The 26,807-nt window shown below is 52.4% G+C and overlaps 1 protein-coding gene across 1 annotated transcript; it reads left to right on the top strand.

Annotated features, from left to right (window-relative positions):
• Window positions 1-76: 76 nt before the first annotated feature.
• Haus8 (HAUS augmin like complex subunit 8) lies at window positions 77-20,924 on the top strand. Its single transcript, XM_020186559.2, has 11 exons — window positions 77-219; window positions 3,731-3,795; window positions 6,548-6,600; window positions 11,826-11,907; window positions 12,530-12,631; window positions 13,415-13,509; window positions 14,018-14,083; window positions 14,160-14,318; window positions 15,722-15,863; window positions 17,869-18,010; window positions 19,868-20,924. The coding sequence occupies exons 1-11, from the start codon at window positions 191-193 to the stop codon at window positions 20,031-20,033; spliced, it is 1,101 nt and encodes a 366-aa protein (XP_020042148.1). The 5' UTR covers window positions 77-190; the 3' UTR covers window positions 20,034-20,924.
• The last annotated feature ends 5,883 nt before the right edge of the window (window positions 20,925-26,807 follow it).

Raw genomic sequence — 26,807 nt, 5'->3', positions numbered from 1 at the left:
CCGCTGGTGGGCGAGACCAACAGTAAAGGAAGGAGAGGGAGGTGCGCGCTCAGGACCCGCCCACTTTGCACTCGGCCCGCATTTCCTTGGCCCGTGGTCACACCTCCTGAAACTCCGTAGTACAGTCCGACCCGTGGAGATTGGGCGGAACCCGCCTTAAAGTGCGGGACTTTGAGTAGAAGGCGGGAAAATGGCGGACTCCTCAGGACGCGTACCTGGGTGAGTTGAGGCGCCTCAAGTTTGGGTTTGTGAGCACCAAAGGGACTGCCATGGCCAAGGGGTGGGGGACAGACTCTCAGTGGAGTTGGGGAGCAGGGACCCTTGGAGCGAGTTCGGATCCGCCCAGGATGTACAGGTCCCTCGAAGCCCCGGCTATTTGCGTTCTCTGCGCATGCTCGCGAGCTCGGGCCCTGGACCCGGCCACGAGTTCAAGTTCTACCTGTTCGGCTCTGACGCTGGATGACCAAGGCACGTGGCTGAACCTCTCTGTGCCTCGTTTTCCTTCGCTGCGGAATGGGGCAGAGGACGCCGCTGAACCTCATGGGCGTCGTATGAGGTTTAAACACGCATAAAAGGGCCTGGCTCTTAATAGCGCCGGCCCTAAAATATTTCCCTCATTCTTCCCCATTCTCCGTTGTCCCCATTCATAGATTTTATTTATTTATTGGTGACTTTTTATGTCGCCCCAGCTGACCTTGAGCTCTTGATCCTTCTGCCTCAGCTACCTGAGTGCTGGGATTACAACTGTGAGCCACTGTGCCGGCTTCATTCTCTTTTTAACTTAAGGTAAAATGCTATAGCATGAAATTGAACATTTGAAGGTCAGCGCCCTTCAGTAAATTCAGTTTGCAAGATTTTCACCTGTTTTCTGGTTTCAGAATATCATTATTTTAAGAGGAAACTGGACCCCATTAGTAATCCCTCCCCCTACCCCTCTCCAGCTGGTTGCAACCCCTTTCTGTCTCTGGATTTGCCTGGTCTGGACATATCATATCCTGTATGCTCTTTTGTGTCTAATTTCTTTTATTCTGCATATTCTTTCTTGTTAGAGTAGCGCTTGAAAAATTAGGACTTCATTCTCTGTTAGAGCTGAATAATATTTCAGCTTCCTTTTTAAAAATTTTTTGGTGGAACTGGGATTTGAACTCAGGGCTTCATGTTTACAAAGCAGGTGCTCTACCGCTTGAACCACACCTCTAGTCCTTTTTTTTTTTTTTTTTTTTGCAGTGCTGGGGCTTGAACTCAGGGCCTTCACCTTGAGCCACTCCACCATCCCTATTTTTGTGAAGTGTTTTTTTTAAGATAGGGTCTTGCAAACTATTTGCCCAGGCTGGCTTCAAACCATAATCCTCCAGATCTCTGTCTCCTATGTAGCTAGGATTACAGGTGTGAGCCACTGGTGCCCAACACCAGTCCATTTTTGCTCTGGTTATTTTGGAGATGGGGTCTCAAGAACCATTTGCCCCAGCTGGCCTCAAACTTTGATCCTCCCAAGTAGCCAGGATTACAGGTGTGAGTCACAAACACCCAACTTATTTCTTGAAAGGAGTTAGCTGTTTTCTGAGATATCTCTATATGTTCAGTCTCACACTTCCAGCCACGCCAGGGGCTCTCAGCTTGGGTACTGGGGCCACCTAAGACCAGCTCCTTCTCTAGTGGGGGCCATCCTGGGCATTGCAGCGTGTTGAGTGACATCCTTGGCCCCCACCCATTGTGCCAGTACCACCCCATGTGTTGTGACAACTGGTAATGTCTTCAGATCCTGGAGGATTGTGTGGAAAAGACACTAGAGAGTTGGTCACTCATGGTGCACCCCACAAAGAAGAGGTCATGACCATCTGGCTAACACCTGCTCTCACACTCTGGCCTCTAGAACTGTGGGAAGTGAGGTCACATTTAAACCACTCTGTCTATGATCCCCTGCAGCTGAGCTAATCTACAAGCCAAGGAGCAACAGCAGACAGGGCTCTATCCTTTGTAGAGCTTCAGAGTCCATCTTCTTCCCAGTGGCCAAAGGTTGTCCATTTCCTGCATCCAACCCTGCCCGTTTCCCTGTTGCCCATAGCTGGGCTCTGCACCCTGTAGAGGAAGTCAGGACAAGCGATTTTTGTTTGGCTGGAAAGATAGGAATGGTTTGTACATTTTAATTTTTTTCATAATTTATTTTTTGAGACAGGATCTCACTGTGTAGCCGAGGCTGGCCTTGAACTCATGATCTTCCTGCCTCAGCCTCCTGTGTTGGTTTGTAGTCTTTTAAATGTTTAAGGTTGCCCCCCCAAAAAAAAAATCAAAAGAAGACTATTTTATGACACTTGAAAATTGTATGAAATCCAAATAAATGTCAAGAAAGTTTTATTTTAGCTGGGCATAGTGGCACAAGCCTGTAATCCCAGCACTCAGGAGGCCAAGGCAGGAGAATCTTGATGCCAGCCTGAGCTATGTAGCAAGACCCTATCTCAAAAACAAACAAAAAATAATGCCAAACATGATGGGATTACACGCCTGGAGTCCTAGTTGCTTGGGATGCTGAAGCAGGAAGAGAGAAAGTTTGAGGCCAGCCTGGACAAAGTGAGACCCTTATCTCAAAAACAAGATGAAAGCCAGGCACCAGTGTCTCATGCTTTAATCCTAACCACCTGGGGGACACCATCTCAACAGAAATAAGCTGGATATGGTGCGTGCGCCTGTCATCACAGCCAAGGCGGGAAGCATGGAAAATGTAAGGACAGCTGTCCAGATCGGCCTGGGCAAAACCAAGACCCCCCATCTCCAGCATAACCAGAGCACAGGGCTGGAGGCGAGGCTCAAGTGGTAGAGCACCTGCCTAGCAAGTACGAATCCCTGAGTTTAAACCCTGGTACCGCAGGGGGATGGTGGGGGCGACAGGGTGTGGCTCAAGAGTAGAGTGCTTGCCTGAGCGTGTCCTAGGTTCAATCCTCAGTCCCACAAAAAAAAGTTCACTGAAGCTTAGCCCACCTGTTCATTCTGTGTGACTGCTTCAGGCTAGAACGGTGACCACACGCCTTACAAATTGTGAATATGTACCGTCTGGCACTTCACAGAGAAGGGTTGCCCTCCCTGAGCTATAGGGACAGGTCCAAGTCCTTAAGTTGGACATTCTAGTTCTTCCAGCCTGGCCTGGCCCTCAGTCCTTCCAGACTTCACACCCCTGTCCATCTTCCCCAACCAAACCACAGGCCAATCGAGTCCTGTGTCCACATACTCCTCTCCTGCCCGGTGTGCTGGGCCTTGTCCAATCCTTGTCCCAGAATGTCCTCTGTCAGATACCTGAACTTTCTGTCCTTCCTTCACACCCCCTACCTGCGTGGGCCACTGTTCACTTTGCCTGATAGGGAAGCCGCGAGAAGCTCTGTCTTGTTCACTGGCTGTACCCCGGAGGCATACAGTAGGTGCATAAACATCTGAGGAATGAATGAACCAACCCATGGCTAACTTGAGATCTTTATGCTCAACAAAAACTTCCAGTCTTCAGCACTTTTTTCTCAGCCTAGGAATTTGGCTCCGCCATGTGGCCCATGTGACCGAGGCTGTCACTCTTCCTTGAGGTGGCCTGGCTTTGCTGAGATTGTCCTGGGGTGGCTGGCACTGGGACTGGGCTATCACAAGCAAGCTGAGCTCAAGCTCCCGCTGGCAGAGTACCTGTCTGCTTCCCTGCTTCCCTGTGCTGCTCATGCGGTGAGATGAAATGTGATCTCTCTCTCTCTCATAGGAAGTCTGCTGCGGCTGCTTCCGCCGCCCCTGGTGGCACCAAGGCAAAAGGGAAGAGAGTACAAGGTGAGCAACACCAGGGTCCACTGCCATTAAAGTGGGGTTTCTTCCAAACAGACCAGAGAGGGCTGGCGATGGCTCAAGTGGCAAGCATGAGGCGCCACGTTCAAACCCAGGAGGTAGTGGCGGGCATTTGGACATCAGAGGTCTCTTAGCCACAGAGCTCAGGAGGTGTCCAGGACAGGTGTGGAGACCGAGCTCCATTCGTTATCTAAAAGCCTGGTGTCAGTTCCCACTGTGAAAGTGCATCAGCTGTATGGGGTGCCCGAACGTCCCCTTCACCTGGAAATCTGGAGTCACTAAACAGCCCCCATCCTGTCGGGCCTCAGCGGCACCCAGCCTGGGCAGTTGATTCTGATGTGGAGCTTTTTGTTAGTGTGTGCCATGTGGCAGTGCCCCATCTAGAGAGTCATGTGGTGACTTTAGTTTTTGGGGTTTTTTTGGTTTTGTTTTGTTTTGTTTTTTTGCAGTGCTGTAATGGAACCCAGGGCCACACACATGCTAGGCAGGCACTCTGTCCTGAGCCGCACCCCACCCCAGTGTGTTAACCTGGCACATAACCATTCGTGTATTAAGTGCTACCCAGTCCTTGGACACAAACTGTGTCCCTCACTGTCAACCATTCTCCACTGGTCGAACAGTCACGTTCCAGTTTTCCAGAAACTTGAAACTTCTGTGTCCCTGCTGTCTAAGGCAGCCAGAGCCTCAGGAGCCTCCATGAGCACAGCCTTTGCCTGGTGGTACTGGAAAGACCCAGTGTGGGTCGGGCACCTCACCCACACCCTTTGCTATCTCCAGGGCAGGCAGACCCTCCATGTGGCCTGTTCCCAGGACCCTGCCTGGTTCTGGCCTTGATCCTTAGGTGCCTGGCCTTTTGATTGTCCACAGCTTCTGAGCCCCACCTGCCTGTTCCTCACTCTGCAGACATGGCTCATCCCCACCTGGGGATTGCCCAGGGTGACTGCAGCTCTTTGACCAACTCTGGGTTTCTGTTAGCTGTAGGCTTGCCTCTTTTCTCCCAGGGCTGCTGCTGCTGCCACCCTAGTCCCCATCAGCAGAATCCAGTCTTGGCATGAAGATACAGTTGACAACAATCCCACCCAGCCAGACCAGTTAACTGTGTGGCCTTGACCTTGTCACACTTCCTGGATCTGTTCAGGACCAGGAGAAGTCTCTGCTATGGGCACCTTTAAAAAGTGCAAAATCAAAGCCAGGCACAGTGGTGTGCAGCTTTAGTCCCAGCTGCTGGGAGGCTGAGGCAGGAGGATTGCTTTAGCCCTGGAGTTTGAGGTTATCTTGGGCCACAGAGTGACACCCAACCTCAACACAACAGAATAAGATTTAAAAAAAAAAAAAAAGATAGATGCATTAGTTTGATATTCTGAGCCCCTACTCCCTGTCATTGATGAAATGTCACAGCAAGCAAAGCAAGACAGACATACCTGTCCTCGGGGTAGGAGACACAGGGGGCTTATGACGGGATGCTGTGGGCAGAACAGCAGAGCAGGCCAGTGAGGGCCACGGCACCAGCTGAGGAGAGCCTTGGAGGAGGCAGTGCAAGGGGTCAGGTTGTCAGGAACAGGGTGAGGGAGGAGGTGGCAGGTCTGGAGCACAGGACCTACAGTGCAGAGGCCAGAAGATCCCAGAAGAACTTGGGGCTCATGAGCGGAAGGACCCAGCAGGCCAACCTTGTCAGTCCCAAGAGAGGGGCAGCCTGGAGGTCAAGGAGTGGGGCCCGAGTGCTCCCTGTGCCTGGAGAGCACAGATGCAGAGGGCTTAGATAGTGTGGACAGAACAGTTGCCGGCCTCAGGATCAGGGAGAAAGCAGTGGCCGTGGTGGGCCTGAAAGGCAGACTGGGGAGGACGAGGATGCAGTGGGTACAGAGCATTGGGGTGTTTCCTATGATAGGGAACAGAGAACTGGGTGTGAGTTGAGGGGCGGTGGGCGCAGAGAATTAACAGTGTGCTCTGGTGGAGACAGGCTGTGGGGTGCAGCCTGGGGAGGTGGGGCTGGGCTCTTTTCCCCGTAGTGGGGGGGTCACAGGTCCATCCAGGAAGGAAAGCAGGATGCTGCAGTGGAAGGGTGCTGGCTTCCCAGTGACGCGGGGAGCAGGCCCCTGAGGCTGAAGGTGGGTGGGCCTAGGGGGTGGGGACAGAATGGTGGACTAAGCTTAGCCTTGCAGGAGCTGCAACAGGGTTCAGCTGGGGCTGGACCGTCACCAAGGGATGCAGCTGTGTCTGAGGAGGGCCTGGACCCTGAGTGGGTCTCAGGAGGGGTCCCCTGCATGCTATGGGTGGGTGGATGAGGGAAGTGAGTGGTGGTATCACGAGTGGGTTGTAGACACCCTGGCAGGAAGGTGCTGTTAGGGTCATGTCCCCAGGGAGGAAGTGGAAGGCCCCAGTAAAAGTTTTTCTTCCTTTCCCTCCCCTGTCTGAGTGAGTGCACTTCTGGCCTTAACTTTCTGTCGTGTTCCTTTTCACAGTCTTCCTTGATCTAGTCCTCTGGAACTCTGTGGCCCTGCGCTAGCCCCTAGAATCAGTAGGTGCCCTATAGATGCTCTCGTGTGTGGTAGGCATCCCTAGATGTGAAAGGGTGCTGAAGGGATAGTCTGTGGGGAGCAGAGGGAGAAGTTCTCTCTTTCTGTCACAGAGCAAGAGGGCCGGAGCACCTCCCATCTCAGTATGGGCTCCCGAGTGTTTGCTGGGTCTTTCAGTCCTTATCACAGTTTTGTTATAAAGCAGCAATGTGTTCCCACAGGAGGAAGAGTGGTCAAGTCCCGATACCTGCAGTATGAGAAGAAAACCAGAAAGGTAACAAAATACGCAATTCACACTGTTCGAGATAGTCCTCGTGTCACATGAGTGGTCCCAGCCTGGTCCTAAGAGAGTGTTTTGGGGTCAGGGCCAAAGTTCCTTTGAGACCCCAGCCCTTTATGCAGTTGCGTTCTACCCCTTTTGTAAGGGCTAGGGTGTGGCTCAAGTGGTAGAGCACCTGTCTGGCCAACACAGGGCCCTGGGTTCAAACCCCAGAACTGAGGGGGCAAAGTCCCTTTTGTAAAGTCATGAAACATAAAGTTGTTCTTGCCTTGTGTCGCATCACCTAATACATTAGTCCTCCTGGTTTGTGGGAGAAAAATGCCTGAAACTGCAGACAATGCCAGCAGTGGTCTGCCTTAAATTTCTATGTCCTGCTGTCTCCTTTGCATCATGACTCTTGCACCTTGGGTCATTACTAAGTAAAATAAGTTACTTGGGGCTGGTGGAATTTCTCAACTGGTAGAGCACCTGCTTAGCAAGACCCTGAGTTCCAACTCCAGTATCACCAAAAAAAAGTTATTTGAACACCAGCATTAGGCTACAACAGTCACACCTAACAACTGAGACAGCCACTAAGTTACTAACGGGAGAATAGTATATACGGTATGGACACGCTGGCATGGTGTGAGATTTCCTCGTACTGCTCAGAGCAGCATGAAGTTTAAAACTTAGGAATCATTTATTTCTGGAATTTTCCCTTTACTATTTTCAGACTGTGAGTGAGGAGAGCTCAGTGTAATCCACTTGAGGATTCCAAAGCAAGTCTTCCATTTGTCTAAAAAATACCTGTGAAGTCTTAGGGAGAACCGCACACTCAAATCACCCACTGTCAGAGGAAGCATTCAGGAAACTGCTGTGTAGGCACACCACAAAACCTTTGTAGACAGTGGTGTGGGAAGTGCCGAACCCCATGAGAACCTGCAGTGTGCAAAGTTGTAAGAGCAGTCAGTCAGTCACCCAGCTGCATATTTTGTTTCGGAGAGCGCATGGTGAGATGGAAAGTCACTCCCTCTGCCTCCTAAGCCTTCGTTCATTGTACGATCAAGTCAGGTACTCCCTCCTGCTGCCCGCCTTGTGCTCTGGGTAGGGTGGATAGCAGGTTCCAGAAACTGGCTTCAGATCCAGCTTTAGGAAAGTGACACTTTTGTACCAGCCTGCTTTTTCTTGTTTGGTTTTTGTTTTCTTTGGTGGGGTTGGAGTGTGAACTTGGGGCTTCATGCTCGCAAAGCAGGCGCTCTACCCCTGGAGCCACACCTCCAGTCCATTTGCTCTGGTTATTTTGGAGATGGAGTCTCTCAAACTGTTTTCCTAGACTGACCTCAAACTGCAGTCCTTCCAGTTTTAGCCTTCCAAGTAGCCAGGGTCGCAGGTGTGAGCACTGGTGCCCAGCCAGTTTGGTTCATAGCCGTGGACAGTTTCGTGGTCTGAAACGCTTTGTAGCTCAGGCTGGCCTCCGACTGGCGGTTCTCCTGCCTCCACCTCCCAAGCACGGGAATTACAGGTGTGCATCACCACACCTGGCTGCAGCCGCTGTTTGATCCTCTTCTTGGAGTGACTTTCAGTCAAGGTCACATTCCACATTTCAAAATTGTAATGTTGCCTTGAACGCTTAGTTACAGCGCCCCCTTGTATCTGTAAGCTGTAACTTTTTTTGTTTTCATTTTAAAATCAAGGTGCACTTGCACAGTCGCCTCACCCTGATCAGCATAAGGTTTTGATAAATCATGGAATCACTCCACAGTCAAGACTCACAACAGTTCATCTCCAAACCCTCGTGCTGTGAGCCAGCCTCTCCCAGCCCAGGCAGTTTTGCGGGTCAGTCAGTGGTGTCACACAGTAGGTAGCCTTCTACATTTGCCTTCTAACAATTGGTGGAGTGCATTTCCAGTCATCCACGTTGTCACCTGTTGCTTCCTCTTTTCTTTTTGATGGTAGCTCGCAGCCTTACCCTTGCCAGGCAGGTGCTGTACCACTTGAGCCCCGTCACAGCCCTTTGCTTTTTAGTTATTTTTTCATATGGGGTCTTGCACTTTTTACCTGGGACTAGCCTCAGACCACAATCCTGCCTGTGCCTCCCATGGAGCTGGGATTACAGGCGTGAGCCACCACACCCAGCCCTGTTGCTTCCCTCTTATGTCTGAATTCTGTTCCACTTAGAGATGCACCACAGTGTTTGTGCATTCGCTAGTTGAAAGATATTTCCATCTGAGTGATTTTGAACAGTCCTTACAGGCTGAGTATCCCTTATGCAAAATGCTTGATTTCAGATTTTGGAGTTTCTTGGACTTTGGAATGCTTGCACAGGCTGTAGCTGTTGAACATCCCCAATCCGGAAATTTGAAATTTGAAATGCTCCAAAATCTGAAACTTTCTGAACCTCAATCATGTCAGCTCTTGGCTGGCGGAGTGGCTCAAATGGTAGCTGCCTGCCCTACAAGCGTGAGGCCCTGAGTTCAAACCCCAGGGTGGCAAAAACATTTTTAAAAAATGATGTCGGCACTCATAAAGTTTCAGATTTCAGATTTTCAGATTAGGGATCCTTGACAGGAATGTGTAAACATTCCTGGGTGTTTCTGGATGGATGAGTTGTCTTTTCTCTCAGGAGAGGTAGTGCTGGCTTGTAAGGTGAGCATACACTTAGTTGTGCTCCTATTTGTCCAAAGTGGATATGCTGTTTTGCATTCCCACCGAGCACAGGAGCCCTCATGTCAGTCCTTCTCCATCTTGGTCGTGCGGCTGGGTATGGCATTTCCAAAACAGTTGGTCAAGCGTCTTTCCTGTGCTTACTGTCACCCTTACATCTTTGGTGGCTCATTGGGTCAAGTCTGTGCCCATTTTTTAAGTTGGCTCATTGATGTGTTTTCTTACTGCTGACTTTTGAGGGCTCTACACAGTCGGTCTGCATGGTAGTTTGCAGGTCCTCTGTGCGTCAGCGGCTTGTCCTTTCATTGGTGTCTTGGTTTTGCTGCATTCCAGCTTATTAGCATTTTCTCCTTTTTTTTTCTTTTTTGCAGTACTTCTTGTGCTTGGACTCAGGGCCTATGCCTTGAGCCACTGTGCCAGCCCTTTTTTGTGACGGGTTTTTTCAAACTAGGGTCTCATGAACTATTTGCATGCATGGCTTCGAACCACCATCTTCCTGATCTCTGCCTCCTGAGGAGCTAGGATTCTAGCCATGAGCCACCGGCGCTTTCTGCCTCTGTGATTGTGCTGTCAGTGTGCTACCTGAGAAATCTCTGCCTTACCCAAGACTTTTTCTGTGTCTTGCAGGAGTTCACAGCTTTAGGCTTTAGTTTAGGTGTGTGATCCATTTCGAGTTTTGTACATGATGACACGTTGGGGTCCAGGCTCTTCTGGTAGTGTGTGGCTGCCGAGTTGCGTCTGCCCCATCCGTCCTAATGACTGTCCCCACTGTGTTGTCTCATGACCGTGCACGGTACAGCTGACCAGGTGTGTGTGTGTCTTCTGGACTCGTCTTTCCGTTGTTATGCCTGTCTTTCCTGCTCCAGTCCCCGCTGCCGAGGTTCCTTAGCAGCTTTGGGCTCGGTCTGGAAATGAGGTAGCATGAGACTCCCTCCCGCTCTGCTCTTTCTAGAACAGCTTAGACTCTTCTAGTTCCTTCGCCCCTTAGTAGAAACGTTAAAGTTAGCTTGTCATGTGCTAGCAAAATTCCTGCTGAGCGCGTGTGCGTGCATGTGTGTGCGTGCGTGCATGTGTGTGCGTGTTAGGGATCCAACCAGGGCCTTCTGCCTGCTAGGCATGCGCTCTTCCACTGAGCCACACCCCAGCCCTCCTGTGACATTTTAATTATATTGCGTCCCTAAGTCCTAAGAGGAATGCCATCTCACTAACAATCCATGGACGTGGTATACTTGCCGCTTAAATAGCTCTTGGCTCGCTGGCAGCCAGCGTCTAGGCCTTGCACACGTTTCGCTGGGTCGATACCTAAGTATTTGCTGGTGGTTGGTGCTGTTACACGTGGTACTTTAAATTTCAAGTGCCAAATGTATTCATTGCTAGAAATGTGACCTTATTAATTATACAAAGTAGTGTGTTTCAAGGGGACATTTTCATACGTGTATATGTAGCGTGCTTGGATTGTGTCACCCCGTGTCCCTCGCGGTGGGCTCTTACGTGGACCTTGCAACCCTGCTGTATTAGCGTTCTCCAGAGAAACAGGACCAGAGGTTTATTTCATAGCTATGTCCCCGTGTGTGGGATTTACACTTCCTGCGTTCACACGCGTGACTTACGTGGAACGTAGGGACGGTTATTACGAGGACCGGCCCGTGAGACTGGAGGCCAGGAAGCCCCCTGACAGCCATGTGCGACGAGGCCCAGGAGAAGTGGCGATGTGACGTATCTCAGTCCAAAGCCCCGAGAGCCGGGGGTGCCAACGGTGTTGATCCTGTCTGAGGGCAGATGAGGTAGACACGGCTGCCCCATCGGGCAGGCGGAAGCAGTGGGATCAGGTTCTACCCCTTTGCCTTTTTGTTCCGTTCAGGGATTGCATGGTGGCCCTCACACCGGGGAGGGGTCTGTCGCATCCTCATGGGCAGGTGCTCCTGTCATCAGGAAATGCCCCAGACACCGCCACAGGGCCAGTCACACTGGTACAGAGCTCACCTGCTTCATTTCAGTCGTGGTTTTGAAGGCATCTGGGGGTTCTTAGGCGATGTCTCAAGAAGACAGGAAGTGAGTGTTTTCCTTCCTTTGCGGCCTGTTTGCCCTTGTTTCTTACGGCACCACGACATGGAGTAAGAAGCGTCCACATGGCGCAGTGCTCCAGCTCTGTCCAAGGCTTTCTCCTTGCCTTTAGTTAGCGTGATTGGAAGGGCAGCGCTCCATGCATTGCTCGGTTTTTTGGTAAGTTTTAGGGATTAATACCTACTTAAAAACTTTGTTTTTCTTGAAGACCAAAGTCGTAAGTTCTGTCTAGAAAACAAGCAGATACTGAAAATGAGACAGAAACACCACTCAGCTGTTGTCTCCCATGTCAGCCACTGCTCCCCGAAATGTCGTGTTGGTTTTCTGCGTCCTGTGCCTGTGATTGTCCCCTTTATGACAAAATTTGCTCATCCTGTGTGTTCAAGATAGAGCTTCAAAACTCCTAAACCTCTCCTCACCTCAAAGTGAGAGTGGATACAAATGCTACAGACCTGGCCTGCCCTTCCAGGGCGGGGACGATGTCGTCTGAACGTCGTGTGCTCTCATGACAGGATCCTGCTGCAGATGCAGCAAAAGCCCGCGGGAAGGCGCCTGAAGGGGGAAGGAAAGGCAGCACGCTCCAGAAGAGCAGAGGTGAGAATTGTGGACGTGGAGAGCGTCGTTACTTAGCAGTGACCCCATTACCTCGAAGCTCCCCTTCCCCTCTGGGAAGGTCAGAAGACAGAGCCAGGCGGAGTCTGAGTGCAGGACAGGTTAGGGACATGTGGGGAGGTGAGGCAGGATGGCAGGGAAGCAGGGCGACCACTTCCTTCCCATGTGGCCTCAGAGAAGTGCTGTCACGGAGTGCCCTGTGGCATCACCTCCCAAGTTACTCAGCTGTGTCCCCAGCAGCTCTGAGAACCAGCCTCTGAGCAGAGAGGCCCACCTACCCTGACCCTGTGCTGTCCTGGCTCACTCGTCCTCGTCTGCACTCCCCCAAGTCCACCTTCTAGAAGCTGTCACCAAAGTGACATGGAGAACTTCCAGCTTTTCTCATTGTGGACATGACGTGTTTGTTATTTTAAAAAAAGGGAAATGAAGGCCTGTTTGGGGGTATCTTAGTTTGCTCTTGCTATAAGAAAATACCCAAGTGTGGGAACTTCATTTTAAAAAGAGGTTTATTTAGCGACAGTTTGGGCAGCCCCGTGAGGGCCCAGTGGGAGATGACATCACAGCATCGTCCAGCACTGCTCAGTCGGGGTTCTTGTTTGGACAGTGGACAACAGCAGCATCACTCAGGGGAACCTGCAGTCCACCGTGTTGGAAGGGCATGGCACAGCCCCGCCTGACCTGGACCTGGACCTCTCTGCCATTAACGGTAAACCAGGTGTCCCCTCTACCCCCTGTCACCACTAGGGTCGCAGAAGACCTCAACAGCTTCCCAAGTAGATGCAGCCCTGTCTTACAGTGGCTCAAGTTGGGACTTTTTGAACTTAACAATGGTGCAAAAGTGGTATGTCTGGAATGGTTTATCCGGGTCTATTCCCAGGCCAGCCCTTTGCACTCCTCCCCTTCTGTGATGCTGGGCAGCACCAGCGAGTGGAGTGCCCAGGCAGCCCCGCTGTCACAAGGAGGGCAGACCTTCACACACAAGGAGGGTGTGTGAACTGCTGAGCTGGGGTGCTGGGGCGGGGGGTGCAGTCCATGCATTTCCCACTTAAGTAGGGCATTTCCAACTTATGACGGTTTATCCAGAGGTACCTCATTTGGAAGCCCAGGGGTGTCCGTATGTGTTTCTCATCATTAAAATGCTCTTCTTGCCAGGCATGGTGGCTATACCTGTAGTCCCAGCTCTTAGAAGGCTCCTGAGGTAGGAAGATTGACAGTTAGTGGCCAGCCTGAAGACCCGGTCTCCAAAAAATATAAATAAAATGCGACATTTTTCTTTTTGCGTCTGTGTGGTACTAGGCTTGAACTCAGGGTCTACATCTTGAGCCACTTCACCAGCCCTTTTTTGTGATGGGATTTTTTTCGAGACAGTCTCATGAACTATTTGCCTGGGCTGGCTTCGAACCATGATCCTCCTGATCTCTGCCTCCTGAATAGCTGGGATTATGGGCGTGAGCCACCAAGGCCAGGCTAACGTTTTTCTTTACCTTAGATGAAAGCATGTTCAGAAAGACTCCACAACTGGAAAAGACAATGTCAAAGAAAACCAGGTTGACCACACTTAGTGCCCCGCAGAGAAAGAGCCCAGTAAGTGTGTGAAGGGAAAAGGTGGCGGGTTGTGTGACCTCTGCCACCCGACCCCTGGGGCTCTGTTACCAAGTGAGCAACACAACCACGCCCTTTGGGATGAAAATCAAGACCATATGTGTCCTCCAATCACTCACAGAGGTTACGGTTCCCCAGGTCCACTCGCAGGGGTGGGTGTGATCCAGTGGTGAACGCTTGCCTGGCATGCCCAGCTGCAGCTTCATCCTCATCCCCTGGGTTCAAGAGAAGGCCAGGCTTCCCTCCTCCTCCCAGAGCACCAGGCTCACAGAGAGTGTGACTGGAGGGAACTGTAAAATGATAAACTTGAACCCAGGGCCAAGGGCGGAGCAGTGGTAGAGCACTTGCCTCTCACACGTGAGGCCCTAGGCTCCACCCCCAGTGCTGCTGCCCAGATGGCACATGTAGGTTCAGGTTCTGCCCCTCTTGGGGGGAACTGGGTGTGCCCCAGTTCACCATGGACTGAGACAATGTTTTCTGTCTTTTTGAGGAAGTTGTGGAGGTGATAGACATGATGGAGTCCGAGACGTTGCTGCTGAGCCTGCTGACTGTGAAGGTGAAGACAGCACCCTATGCTGTGGGTGAGTGGGGCTCCCTTCAGACTGAACTTGCCTCATGTTCACGGTTCACAGATGGAGAATAGCCTGGCCGCGCTGGAGGACAAGGCGGAGAGGAAGCTGTGGACCATGTGCAGGGAGCGCGAGCGGCTGCAGAGGCAGGCGGATGAGCTGCGGCGCAGCCTGGCCCTGTGCGAGAGGAAGCGGGAGCTGGCGGCCATCCTCGACACTCAGGTTGGTGGCGGGCCCCTGTGTCCACGCAGTCTGCTTCCCAGGTGTGCATGACAGCTTGTCTAAGGATAGGGCTGTGACACAGTGGGACCCAGAGTGGGGACCTGCACTCCCACCCTCCTGTGCGCGTGGTCCTCGAGTGCCTGCTTCTGTGGGACAGCAGGATACATGCTTGGCCAGGGTGCCAGCAGGGGACACGGTCACGTTGGAGTACATTGCAGTGTTGGAAGACGTGGAGGACCCTAGAGGCCAGCCAGGGAGAAGGGACCACGTCACCCAGCACACAAGTTTCCTGTGGCTGCTATAAGTGGATACCCACATGGGTGGCCCAGACAACCAAAGTCCGTTCTCCCACTGTTCTGGAAGCTGAGAGACCAGGTGTGGGCAGGCTTGCCTCTGTGGGGGCCGTGATGGATAATGTATCCTAGAATTCTCTGCCTTTGTCTCCTCATATTCATATGTCTCTGTGTTCAGATTTCCTCTTTGTACCAGGACACTAGCCATATTGGATTTGGGTCCACTCTACTGACCTCATTTTAATTTGACCACCCCCTCTCTACAGGCCAAGTGCAGTGGCTCATGCCTATAATCCCAGCTACTTGGGAGGCACAGATTGGGAAGATCGAGGTTCAAGGCTAGCCTGGGCAAATAGTTAGCAAGACTCCATCTCAACCAACAAGCCAGGTGTGATAGTTCGTGCCTATAATCCCAGCTACATGGGAGGGATAGATAGGAGGATCACAGTATAAGGCTGGCTCTGGACAAAAATGTGGGGTCCTATCTAAAAAAATCAAAAAAGGACTGAGAGAGTGGCTCAAGTAGTAGAGTATCTGCCTAGCAAGCATGGCATCCAGAATTCAAACCCAAGTACTGCAAAAGAAAACAAAACACCCTCTCTCCAAGGGTGTCACACTCTAAGATACTGGAAACTGGAACAGCAGATGAGAATCCAGGGGGCACAGTTCAGCCCACAACACCTAACGTGTTCACGTGGACACCTACAGCCAGGCGGGGGACTGAGTGAAGCTTGTGGAGTAAGGACCGGCTCCATAGTTGAGGGTGGGTGGGACGTGTTGTGATGGCCACGTGCGGAACGGGTGTTTAAGCCGAGGGCCCCATAGCAGAGGATCCAGCCTTCCTGGAGGAGCCCAGGCCCAGGACGCACTAGAAGGTGACTCTGCATTTGCTCCTGGAACAGCCTGGGCCATGGCAGCGGAGAGTTGGGGACCCCGTCACATCCTCGTCCTCTCTGTGGGGTCCCCTAGAGGTTGCTGAGGAACAGGGCTGTGTCTTGTCTGTACACTGCTAAGCTTCCCACGCATACGCAGCCCTGAACGTTAAAACCCCACCTACTTCCCCAAGGTTGACCACAGGGTCCCCACTCACAGCCCCTCCCCTGCTTGCAGATAGAGCTACTCAGCCCCTTCACGGCGGTGTCCAGACGCTTCCAGCAGCAGTACAAGGCCTTAGCCACAGCCCTGGACAGTACGAGGCACGAGCTACCCATACAGTCCATCCACCTGGAGAGAGACGGGCAGCAGCTCTTAGGTAGGACATGGGCACCCCAGCTGCAGGGGGGCATGTGGGGAGGGCAGGAACACCCCCGCACAACTGCCAAACTGCCTGGCACCTCTGTCCTCTGACAGCACTGGGATGGGTATCTCCCCCTAACCCCCACAGAGGGCAGAGGACACTGGGGGCCAGCCAAGCTGAGGTTACTCTAGGGACCCACTCTGAGTGAGCCACTGGGCTGGAATTTGAACCCAGGGCTGAGGGATCCACAGTGATCTGGCCTGTCGAAAGGTATTCTTGGGGCACTTGCGGTCCTCTGAGCCCCGGCCCTACAGGTGTGCCTTGGTGGTTGGGATGTGGGCCTGCCTGGTGACAGAGTCACCAATTCCATCCCCACCTGCTCTCTTAGCAGAGCAGGCATAGGGCTCCAGCTACTGCTTCATTGTCTGAACTAGCTGTGCTCTGTCCTCAGCTCCTCTGCAGGGCAAACAAGTGTCTTCCCAGAGCGTCGTCATTTGTTCTCTGGTGCCCTGGTTTCTAAGATGAGGCTTCAGTGAGCTTAGCACAGCCACTCCCTACTGTCTGTGGAGTTCTCCAGGCCCCTCAACGAAACAAAATCTGCACATGCTCAGGTCCGTTCTATAAAATGGCATAGCAGAGTCAGGCACGGTGGTGCCCTTCTGTAGTCACAGCGCTCAGGAGACTAAGGCAGGAGGATCTAGGGCTCAAGACCAACCAGGAGACTAGAGGAGTAGTTCAAGAGGTAGAGTGCCTGCCTAGCAAGTGTGAGGCCCTGGGTTCAAACTTGTCCCATAAAATTAAAAAAAAAAAAATTTTTTTGTAGAAAGACCAACCAGAGATACATAGCAAGACCTTGTCTCCAAACAAACAAATAAAAAATGGCATAGCGTTTGCATAGAACCTGAGCACACCCTCACCTCGGCTTTAGGCCATCTCTAGGTGACTTACCATACCTAATCCCACATGAGTGCTGCCTGCGAAGTTACACTGCACCTAGGGAATCAGGGCAGCCTAGACACAGTTTTTGAAAGTACTTTCCATCCAGGCTGGCATGTGGTTCAAGTGGCAAAGCGCCTGCCTGGCAAGCACAAAGCCCTGAGTTCAAACCCCAGTAATACCAAAAAAGAAAAATTTTTGATCCGTGGTAGGTTGACTCTCTGGACAGGGAACTGTGGCAAGGGAGGGCCAGCTGTCTGTGTCAGTCGTGGTTGTCTAGTGGAGCGTCCCCACTTCACGTCACACCATGGACTCGCCCTCCAAGCCCTCCATGCTGAGTTCATCTGAGGTAGGATGAAAACACAGGGGATTCCCAAGGGCACTACTACCTGTCCCTGCAGCCTCAGAGGAAATGAACGTGAGTAAAGTACAGCTTCTTCCAAAGTGAAGGAGGACAGGCATGACGTTGAACGTGTTCTAAAGGAAAAGTCCAGTGATTCTGAGATACACGCGCTGCATGGTTGTTACAGTTTGGTTCTGTTTTCTTTGCAGTACTGGGGCTTGAACTCAGGGTCTTCACCTTGAACCACCAGCCCTTTTTTTGTGGTGGGTGTTTTCAAGATAGGGGCTCATGAACTAGTTGCCTGGGCTGGCTTTGAACCATGATCCTCCTGATCTCTGCCTCCCAAATAGCTGGTATTACAGGCATGAGCCACCGGCGCTGGCCCTGGTTGTTGTTTTTTCAATTGCTATTGCATTTTTGTTAGCATATGTCTTACAGAATAATAGGTGTGAGCCAGGCACAGTGGCTCAAACTCAGGAGGATTGTAGTTTGAAGCCACCCCGGGCAAATAGTTCACAAGACCCTATCTCGGAAAAAACCCATCACAAAACAGGGCGGGTGGAGTGGCTTAAGAGGTAGAGTGCTAGCCTGGTCCCCTCTCCCAGCTCCTCCTCACCCTGCCTCCTGCACTGTTCTGGACCTTGTTAACCACTGGAGCCACTCAGCACCAGTGGCTGCACCTCGGCCACCTGGAAACCAGCACCACCGACCCGTCCCTGGTAACAACTCCCTTCCCTCCAGATGCCCTGCAGCCTGAGCTGACGACCACCTGCCGGCTGCTGAGAGAACTTGGCTTTGACAGCTCGGAAGCAAACGGGCAGGCACTGGACTTCCTGAGCGAGCTCAGGGACATCACAGTGAAGAAGGACCTTCAGCTGCGCAGGTATCCTGGCAAACATCTTCCATCTTCCTTCCTTTCTCTTTGAGCGTCGCTGGGCGTGGGAGCCGGGGTCTCAGCACACCAGGCGAGTGCTCTGCCGCTGAGCTGCACCCCAGCCACGGAAGCCAGCTTACGGTGAGAGGTGACATCTTACGTGAAAGACGGTGCCCCGTTTGTGAGGGGCTTGACCCCTGGTGACATTGGTGGTGCTGGGTTTTGGCAGCCATGGCGTTTGCTGGGGTCGGGCAAGGAGCCTGAGCGTGCTATTCAGGCCAGGAGTGGCCAGCAGGTGGCAGTGCCATCCATGTGCTGGGTAACTGTCCAGGAGTCCAGACAGTGGTTCCCTATACTGACCCGCTCTTGAGTCAGTTCTGAGTAATGGGGTGCGGGGTCAGTGGTGTCACACAGCACCAGAGTGCAGAGAGGCAAGAGGGGACAGCAAAGGAGCCACGACCTAGCTCGGAAGATCCCTGAAGTCTGGGCAGCTGGGGGGCTTTCCTGTCCTTACTGGCATCCTCTGCTCACGGTCACACATCGATCGGTGCTGGGGTCACACCTAGGGCCGAGGGCATATGCAGCAGGCCCACTCCCTGGGGCCAGGGTTGGGGAAGGTGATTCGGGAACCTTGAAGCATCAGGACACACAGTAAAGGACAGTTCTAAGGGCAGCTCGATGGCTTCATAGCACGTGTGTCCCTATGTGTGTGTGAGCTAGCCTCATTCTGACCCAGTGTCCATTCACCCTCAACCCCAGGACCCCTCTTGTCACCTCCCCCAGGACATCGCCAGGGGTGGGCTGTCCATATGTTCCACCAAATCTGTTTTCTCTTCCTTTCAATGCTAAATACATTTCCTGAGGTGCCTAATACATTTGAGAAGCCGCTGTCACCTCCATTGGCCCTGTGTCTCCCATCAGGACGCATCACAGGTGTATAGATGGCAGGGCCACAAGTTGTGTTGCGGGAAATGATGAGGGAAACAAGGTCACTGAGACCATTTTTTCAGGAATTGGGGAGTTTATTACACTCGCGGACTCGGGAGATAATTTCTCATAGCCCTGAGCCCCAATCTGTGTCAGGAGCTGGGTTAAATACTTACAGAGTTTGTCCCCCAACCCCCTACAGAATGTGGTCACAGGTACAGGAAACACTGCAGAGCTAGCTGGAGGCTTGCAACTTTGCAGAGCTAGCAGAAAGCTGCTTATGGACTCAGAGTAGGGAAATCAAGGTGACTACCAGACACAGTAAACCCCAGGAAAACAGCCAAGCTGGCCCCAACAGTGGAGTGGTTAAAAACACAGTGAGTGCAGACGTACCCCTGTCATTGACGAGGTGAGGGCAGGGGCTTTGTCCATCTGTGTGTACTGTGCTACCCTCACTAGGGACAGTGCCTGGCACCGCGTTGATGCTTCCTAGGTACACAGTCACCCTCCATGGTCACACATTCCTCAGCTGCAGGCTTAACCACTGCAGACAGGGATGTTTTCAGAGACAACTGGGTCTGTACTGAGCAGGTAGGCTTCTCATGCTGGTGCCCTAAGCGATACTGCTTAACAACTGCGCAGGAAGCATTGACATCAGTCAGGTGTTGTATGTCATCTAGAGGTCACGTGAGGTCTGGGAGGACCGCGCAGGTTCTATATGCACCACGCCACTCATAGGAGGGCCTCAAGAGCCGGGGTGTTGGATCCCCCAGGGCCTGCCACATTAGTGGGCGAGTGAGTCTTGTCTTTCACGCCACCTGCTGCGATCCCGGGGCTTGATGGGTTGGATCTTTTCAGATAGCCATGTCTGCCTCCCATTGCAGACAGTGCAGGTGATGGTGGCCCGCCCTGAGGTGCCTCCGTGGTCTCTGCCTACAGGAGCTTCGCCCAGGTGATGGAACTGTCTGCGGAGGCCAGCAAAGAGGCAGCGCTGATGAACCAGGAGGTGTGGGAAGAGGCCGCGGGCCCGGACACCCCCAGCCAGTGGTACTTCAACCCAGATGGCGCCGTCCCCTCTGTGGACAGTGAGCCACGTGGCCCGTGAGTCCACGCAGGCCTGATCTTGAGCCAGCGACACCCCCCTTCTCGTGGATGGGAGGAAGCCCGTTTGTGTCTCTTACTCAGAGGACTTGTAGTGACCGTGTGTGACTGCGGGACCTTGGAGCACTTTCTTTGCAGCTCTGTAGTCGTTTTTGAGTGATAGCCTTACTTCTTGTTTGATGTGTAAAAAACAAAACTGTTTTCCATCACAGCCTTTGTTTCTGTGGAAGGGACACTTGGGTGGTGGTTGTTGCTTCAAATTCTTCTGTTGTATCCCTTACGTGAAATGCTGAAGACCAGAAGTGTTTGAGATTTCTGATTTTCTTTTTTGTCTTGTCTGTACTGGGGCTTGAACTCAGGGCCTGGTGCTTGCTAGGCAGGCGTGCTACCATTTGAGCCCCGCCTCCAGCCCTTTCTAGTTTATTTTTCACATAGAGTCTCATGCTTTTACTCAGGGCCAGCCTCTGACCTCGATCCTTCTACCTGTGCCTCCCACGCGGCTGGGATGACAGGTGCACACTACCTACCATACCTGTCTTGCCGCTGGCTGGCCTGAACTGTGGTTGTCCCAATCCCCACCTCCCAGGTAGCTAGGATTAACAGGTGTGAGCCCCTGCACTAGTCTCACACAGGAAGATCTGCGGGTGCATAATGAGGTATCTTGGGAATGGGGCCCAACTATAAACACAAAACCTATTATGTTTCATGCACCTTTCCCATGTCACCTGGAGGCAGTCACAAGGTTTCCTAGCGTGGGATTTTCCACTGCTGGTGTCGGATTTTGGAGTATTTCGGATTTTGGACTTTCAGATTAGGGGCATTCCACTTGTGTGAGTATTTCACTTGAAAATTGCTCCATGTTCTGTAGACGCCTGGCTCTGGTGAATGTCCAGTGGCAAGTTTGGAATTGACCCTCATATGAAAAGTCAGTCCCGTGTCCTGTCAGTCCCACAGGCCGGCGCTCACAGGCTGTTGTCCTAGAGCAGTCATCCCCACGCTGGGCTGTGACCAGAGACCCTCAGCCATCTATCCTCATACCACGTGCACTCTGCCATGTTCCTGGGATTTTTACTGCATTTTTAGTTACAGGGTGGTCCCTCACTTAAAGTGGCTCGGTTTAGGATTTTGAACCTTGCAGTGGAAACCGTACTTTGGTCTTGGTTTCTGGCAGGTGGAGTTGCTTCATTTCCGCTTCTTGGGTTTATCCAGACGCCCCGTCCTGAGTGAGCGAGGGGTGCCCATCGCACTGCTTGGAGACCATGTTCATTTATTTCATTTTTTTGCCTTTTTTTTTTTTTTTTACAGTACAGGGGATGGGACAGCACAGCCGAGTTCTCAGCCCCAGGGGGAGACAGTACACCTATGTCTTGTGTCAGCTGGTAGGGGACAAATCCCTTCCTGTCATCCCCTCAGGTCAAGATGCACACAGGGCCTCAGGTCTCTTCGTACTAGTCTCACTCCACGAAGCCCCCCCATCCGCCCATACTGGGCTCTTCACTTCAGGTCCTAATTGGTTGTTTTGTTGTCTTGCAGAGCTGGGCGGGGGTGGGGACCCAGGGCCTGGCACTTGCTAAGCAGGTGCCCTGCACCTGCGGCACCCCAGCTGTAGGGCCTGGCTTTACATGGGCACAGTGCGGAAGTGCCTCCCTGACAAGCACACCACCCGCTCGCGTGGAACATCCGGGTAAAGCAGACCTGACAGCATGAAGCTGCTTCAGCATTCTCCTTTTACTTCTGTCTGTCTTCCCACTTGGATTTTTTGGGCTGTGAAGGGCTTTGAGCTCAGGGCTTGCTGCACAGGCACCTTCCACTTGGGTCACATCCCCAGACCATTTTTTACTTTAATTACGTTTGGTGGTAGAGTTGCATTTTTGCCCTGGGCTGGCTTCGAGCCACGATCCTCCTGAACTGTGCCTCCTGAAGATTGTAGGCGTTGAGCCCCCAGTGCCTGACTCTGGGGACCCTTTTATAACCCCACACCTCAGGCCCTATCATGGCCCAGTCACTTCCCACTGGGAATTAGGCTGCAAGGCATGGGCGTGGGGAAGGTCATGATATTCCTCACACCCCAGTCCCGGCCATCAGGAAGCCCTCACATCCAGCATCCATCCATGATGTCATGGGTGACTTCGCAGTGTCCTCACCATCTGGGCCCTTCTGTGTTGGTCAGCTCTGTTACTGTAACAAAATACCCCAGGCAGGCTGCTTTATAAAGGGGCTATCAGGGGATCCTAGACTGCGTCCCGCCATCATGGGAGCACGTGGATATCTCTGTGTCTCTGTCATTATAAGACCACCAGGATTGGCCAAGTGCATTGCTGCACACCGGTGATCCCAGCACAAAAAAGAATTGTTCTTTTCTTTTTTTTTTTTTTTGAGCTCAGGGCCTCAGGTGCTTTTAACTGCTTGAGTCAGTCTGCCAACTCAAAGAAATTTTAAAGAACCACATAGAGCTGAGGGCATAGCAAGCCCAAGGCCCTGGATTCAGTCCCCAGCCCCGCACACACCCAAAGATAGCTTCGGGGACTAAACTGCTACATGATCTAGGGGGATAGGCTGTATTCAAACCAAGCCCCTGGCTGGGCCCTGGTGGCTCACGCCTGTAATCTTAGCTACTTGGGAGGCTGAGATTGGAAGGATCAAGGTTCAAGGCCATCCCAGGCAAATAGTTCCCAAGACCCCTATCTCCAAAACAACCAGCACAAAGTGGACTGAAGCCATGGCTCAAGTGGTAGAGTTCCTGCTTTGCAAATGTGAAGCCCTAAGTTCAAACCCCAGCCCTGCCAAGGAAAAAAACAAACAAAAAAAACTAATACCCCATCCCAACTGTCCTCACACCACGGAATCAGGGCCAGTCTAGCCACACACCTGTGAGTGATGACTTCCGCTCTCTCAGGTCTCAGCCTCCCCAGCCACCCTTCCCCCAGGCCTCAGCCCACTTGGCCAGCTCATAAGCATGAGTGGTTCTGAGAACTTTGCACTATGCCCCTCATTCACCTGGGAGCCTCCAGGATTTGGGGAGCCGTGTCTGCAGTGGGTTCACTGGACTGAACAAGCAGATCCCCAGACGTTGGGGACAGTCAAAAGGCCACTGCAATGGTGCAGACACATAGGTCAAAGTTAGGGTCACAGGGACTCCCAAGGACAAAACCAAGACACCCAGTGGGTTTGCCACTAGGGCTGGGGTGAGGCCTGAGCACTGTTGTCATTGCTATGCCACAAAAACTGTGACCTCCCCCCCCCCCACCTCAATGCGGCCACCTCCTCTGGAATTGAAAGGCTCCCAGGATCCCACAGTGGGATCCATGCCAGGCAGGAGCCACCCCCAGGCCACCATAAGGACAGACAACATAAATGATTCCTCCTTTTGGCCTATTTCATATCAGATTGCACCCAGCACAGCAGACGAGTCAAATGTACAAATTTGGACAAACAGCCTCAGAACCGTGACGGGAACCAGTTAAGCATTACATGTCTACCTTTCCTCTGTGCTGTGCAATCCTGGGCAAATGGCTTTCCCAATCTGACCCTCCATTGTCTCCTTTGTCAAGAAACGAGCATAAAATAAGGTGGATGGCCGAATCAAAGGAGATGTGTTACTGGCCTGGGTCTTGCCCACTGAATAAAGATAATTCTTTTTTTTTTTAATTATTATTTTATTCATATGTGCATACAGTGCTTGGGTCATTTCTACCCCCTAGATAATTCTAATATTCGTATCACAGCTCATAGTTAAGAGTCAGGCACTGATTGACACACGTTCAAGCCTTAAATGACGTTATCAGTCTCATTTCACAGAGGAGGAGAGGAGGCGCAGAGAGGTTAAGCCACCTGCCCTAGATGGCTCAGCATCGAAACTGCAAACATGGGCCTCGAACTCGTGGCTCCTAGACGCTGCACATGGCAGGAGGTCCCACAGGGAAGAAGGGCCCAGGTTCAGTCTGCCTTTGCTCACAAGTGAAAAGTAGAGGAAAATGAAGCAGGTCTTCTAGGCCCGGGTGGACCAGAACCTTCCACCTCAGCCCACAGAGGAAAGATGGGCGGCCTGGGTGCCTGGCCGGGACATGGGTCTGCAGCGGGCCCTGGGCTGACCGGCGGCCCCCATGGATGCCCCCAGCCCCCAGAAGTCCTAACTGCTCAGGGCCAGCTGGTGGCTGAGCTAATCCTGCAGGTGACAGCGGGGGTCTGTGCCCTGCCAGGCGGGTCCCGGAATCCCTGGAGCCCAGTCAAGTCCAATTAGCCACAAGGCAGGAAGGGGCTGGGGCCACGGTGGGGGTCACAGGCTCCAGGGCAGGACCCGGGGGCCTGGCCAAGGACCGGCAGTGTCACTCCTGCCACAGCTTGGAGACAGCCAGGATCTGCTAACACGCCCTGCCTGGTGATTGTGAGGTTCTGCTGACAGGCAAAGTCACTCGAAAGCCACATGCCAGAAAGGCGGGCAGGGGACCCTTCCTGTGTGACAGGGAATGGGTGAGACAGAGACACTTGAAGAACTTAGGCTGGGTTTTTTTGTTGTTTTGACAGCACTGGGGTTTGAACTCAGGGCCTCACATCTGCTAGGCAGTCACTCTACACTTGAGCCACTCCACCAGCTGCGTTTGCTGCTGTTATTTTGTGGTCTCAGTTGCAATCCTATTTTACGCCTTCTGTCATAGCAGGGTGACACCACACCCAGCTCTTTTCCATGGAGACAGGGTCTCACTTTTTGCCCACCTGCCCTCGAACCGTAATTCTCCTGATCTCGTCTCCCAAGTAGCTAGGATTACAGGCGTGAGGTACTGCACCTGGCTCATAATTCATTCCTTGCTGGCTCTGATTATCTTCCCTCTCCCTCTCCCTGACAGGGTCTCACTATGTACCCCAGGCTGGCTTTGAACTCCTGGCTTCATCTGATCCTCATGCATCAGCCTCCAGAGTAGCTGGAACTACAGCTGTGCCCCACTGTACCTGCCTTGAATTCCTAATCTCTAGAAACACCAAAGTTTTGATAATTGGCTAGTTGTTTATGGCCCATTGTTAATAGCTGGAAATAAGAAGAAATAATCAAAATATGAAACGAGGCTTGCAACAGCATGAAGACTAAGAATACTCTAGGACAGTTAAGGTAAAAATGGGCTCTTGAATTTGTGGTGCCTGTGCTCCCAACTACTCCAGACGCTGAGGCAGGAAGGTCTCTTGAACCCAGGAGTTCAAAGCCAGCCTGGCGTACATAGTGAGACCCCATCTCAGGGGACAGGGGATGACTATGGTGTCATGGATGAGAAAGGAGGTAGGGACAAATGTGCCTCCCCATTTTTGTCTGAAATTCAATTGGGATTATATGATTAAAGTGTGGCTCATGGAGCCGGGTGTGGTATTTCACACCTATAATCCCAGCCCTCAGGAAGCTGAGGCAGGAGGATTCTGAGTTTGAGGCCAGCCAAGTCTACATAGCGAGACCCAGCCTCAAACAAACCAAGGGTTGAGGGTGCAGCTCAGTGGCGAGAGAGAGAGAGAGAGAGAGAACACTCAAAGGTCTTAACAGCACTGGGAGGGCTCAGGCTAGGTGACCATGGACACTGTTGGGCATTTTCTGTCTCCTGCACTGGAGCTGGTAGCACAGCCACACACCCCCCCCAGCCCCAGGTGTGCAAGGCTGAGAAGCCATCTCCAGTGTCCTGACTCTGCAAGCCCCTCTTCCCTGTCCCCTCCTTGATGACCTGGCCAAGCAGTGACCTGAGCTCAGGGCTGCTCTCCTCCCCAACCCCCCCCCGCCGAGGGGTGCCATCCTCTTGGGACTCTAGCTCAGAAGTGACTCTGCACAGGGTGGCAGCTCCACACCAGCAGGTGCCTGGCGCAAGGTACCCTGACAGGTACTTTGAGGAACAAGGGAACTCAGGTCTGAGTCTGTCTCTGTGACCTCATGTCCCCAGCATGCTTCAGTCAGCTGTTATGGTGTGTCCTTAGTCTGGATCTTAAATGTCCCCCACAGGCCTGTGTGTTAAAGACTTGGTTCCCTGCCGATGGGGCCATTGGGAGGCAGTGGGACCTTTGAGATGGGGCCTAGTGGGAGGAAGTTAGGTCACTGGGTGTGGCCTAGGAGGGGCTATGGAGACCCCACCCCTCCTGTCTTTCTTGGCTTCCTGGTTACCATGAATTGAGCGACCAAGTCTGCCACATCTCCCGACCATGATGTTCTGTTTGGCTGCAGACCTAAAAACAACCCATGAGCCAAAATAAACCTCCCGTCTCTTAAGATGATTGTCTCAGGCATTTTGTCACAGTGACCGAAGATGGGTACTTTTCCTCCTGCCTCTCTGTTACCTCTTGGGGCCACACAGACAGCCTCAAATGGAAAGTCCTGACTTCACTGCATTGGACTGACCTTTAACAAGGGGTTCCCAAGCAGGAAGTAGTGCACATCTAGGACCAGATCATTCCTGTGTGTTTTGTGTTTTTGTTTTTTGAGAGATGGTCTCATTATGTAGCACAGGCTGGCCTGGAACTTGTGGTCCTCCTGAGTGCTGGAATTACAGGCAGGTACTACCATGCCTGGCTTCAGATCATTCTGTGATGTTGGGATGTGAGGCTACCTTGTGCGTTGTAGGATGTCTCCAGCATCTGTGGGATGGTCTACCAGGTGCCAGCTGTGCCCAAGTCACAATGGCCCAAGGTATCCCCATTGTCCATATTCCTTTGGTTTGGTGGTCAATCCTCACCCACCCAGGAAAGAAGCATGACATTTAAAACACTGGGGCTGTGCATGCACAGGCATCAGAGCAGAGAACCCCTCCAAACA

This window comes from Castor canadensis, chromosome 14 (assembly GCF_047511655.1).
Source record: "Castor canadensis chromosome 14, mCasCan1.hap1v2, whole genome shotgun sequence".
Lineage (NCBI taxonomy): Eukaryota > Metazoa > Chordata > Mammalia > Rodentia > Castoridae > Castor > Castor canadensis.
Note: the sequence above shows the minus strand (reverse complement) of the source record. Positions and strands in the feature narration are given on the sequence as shown.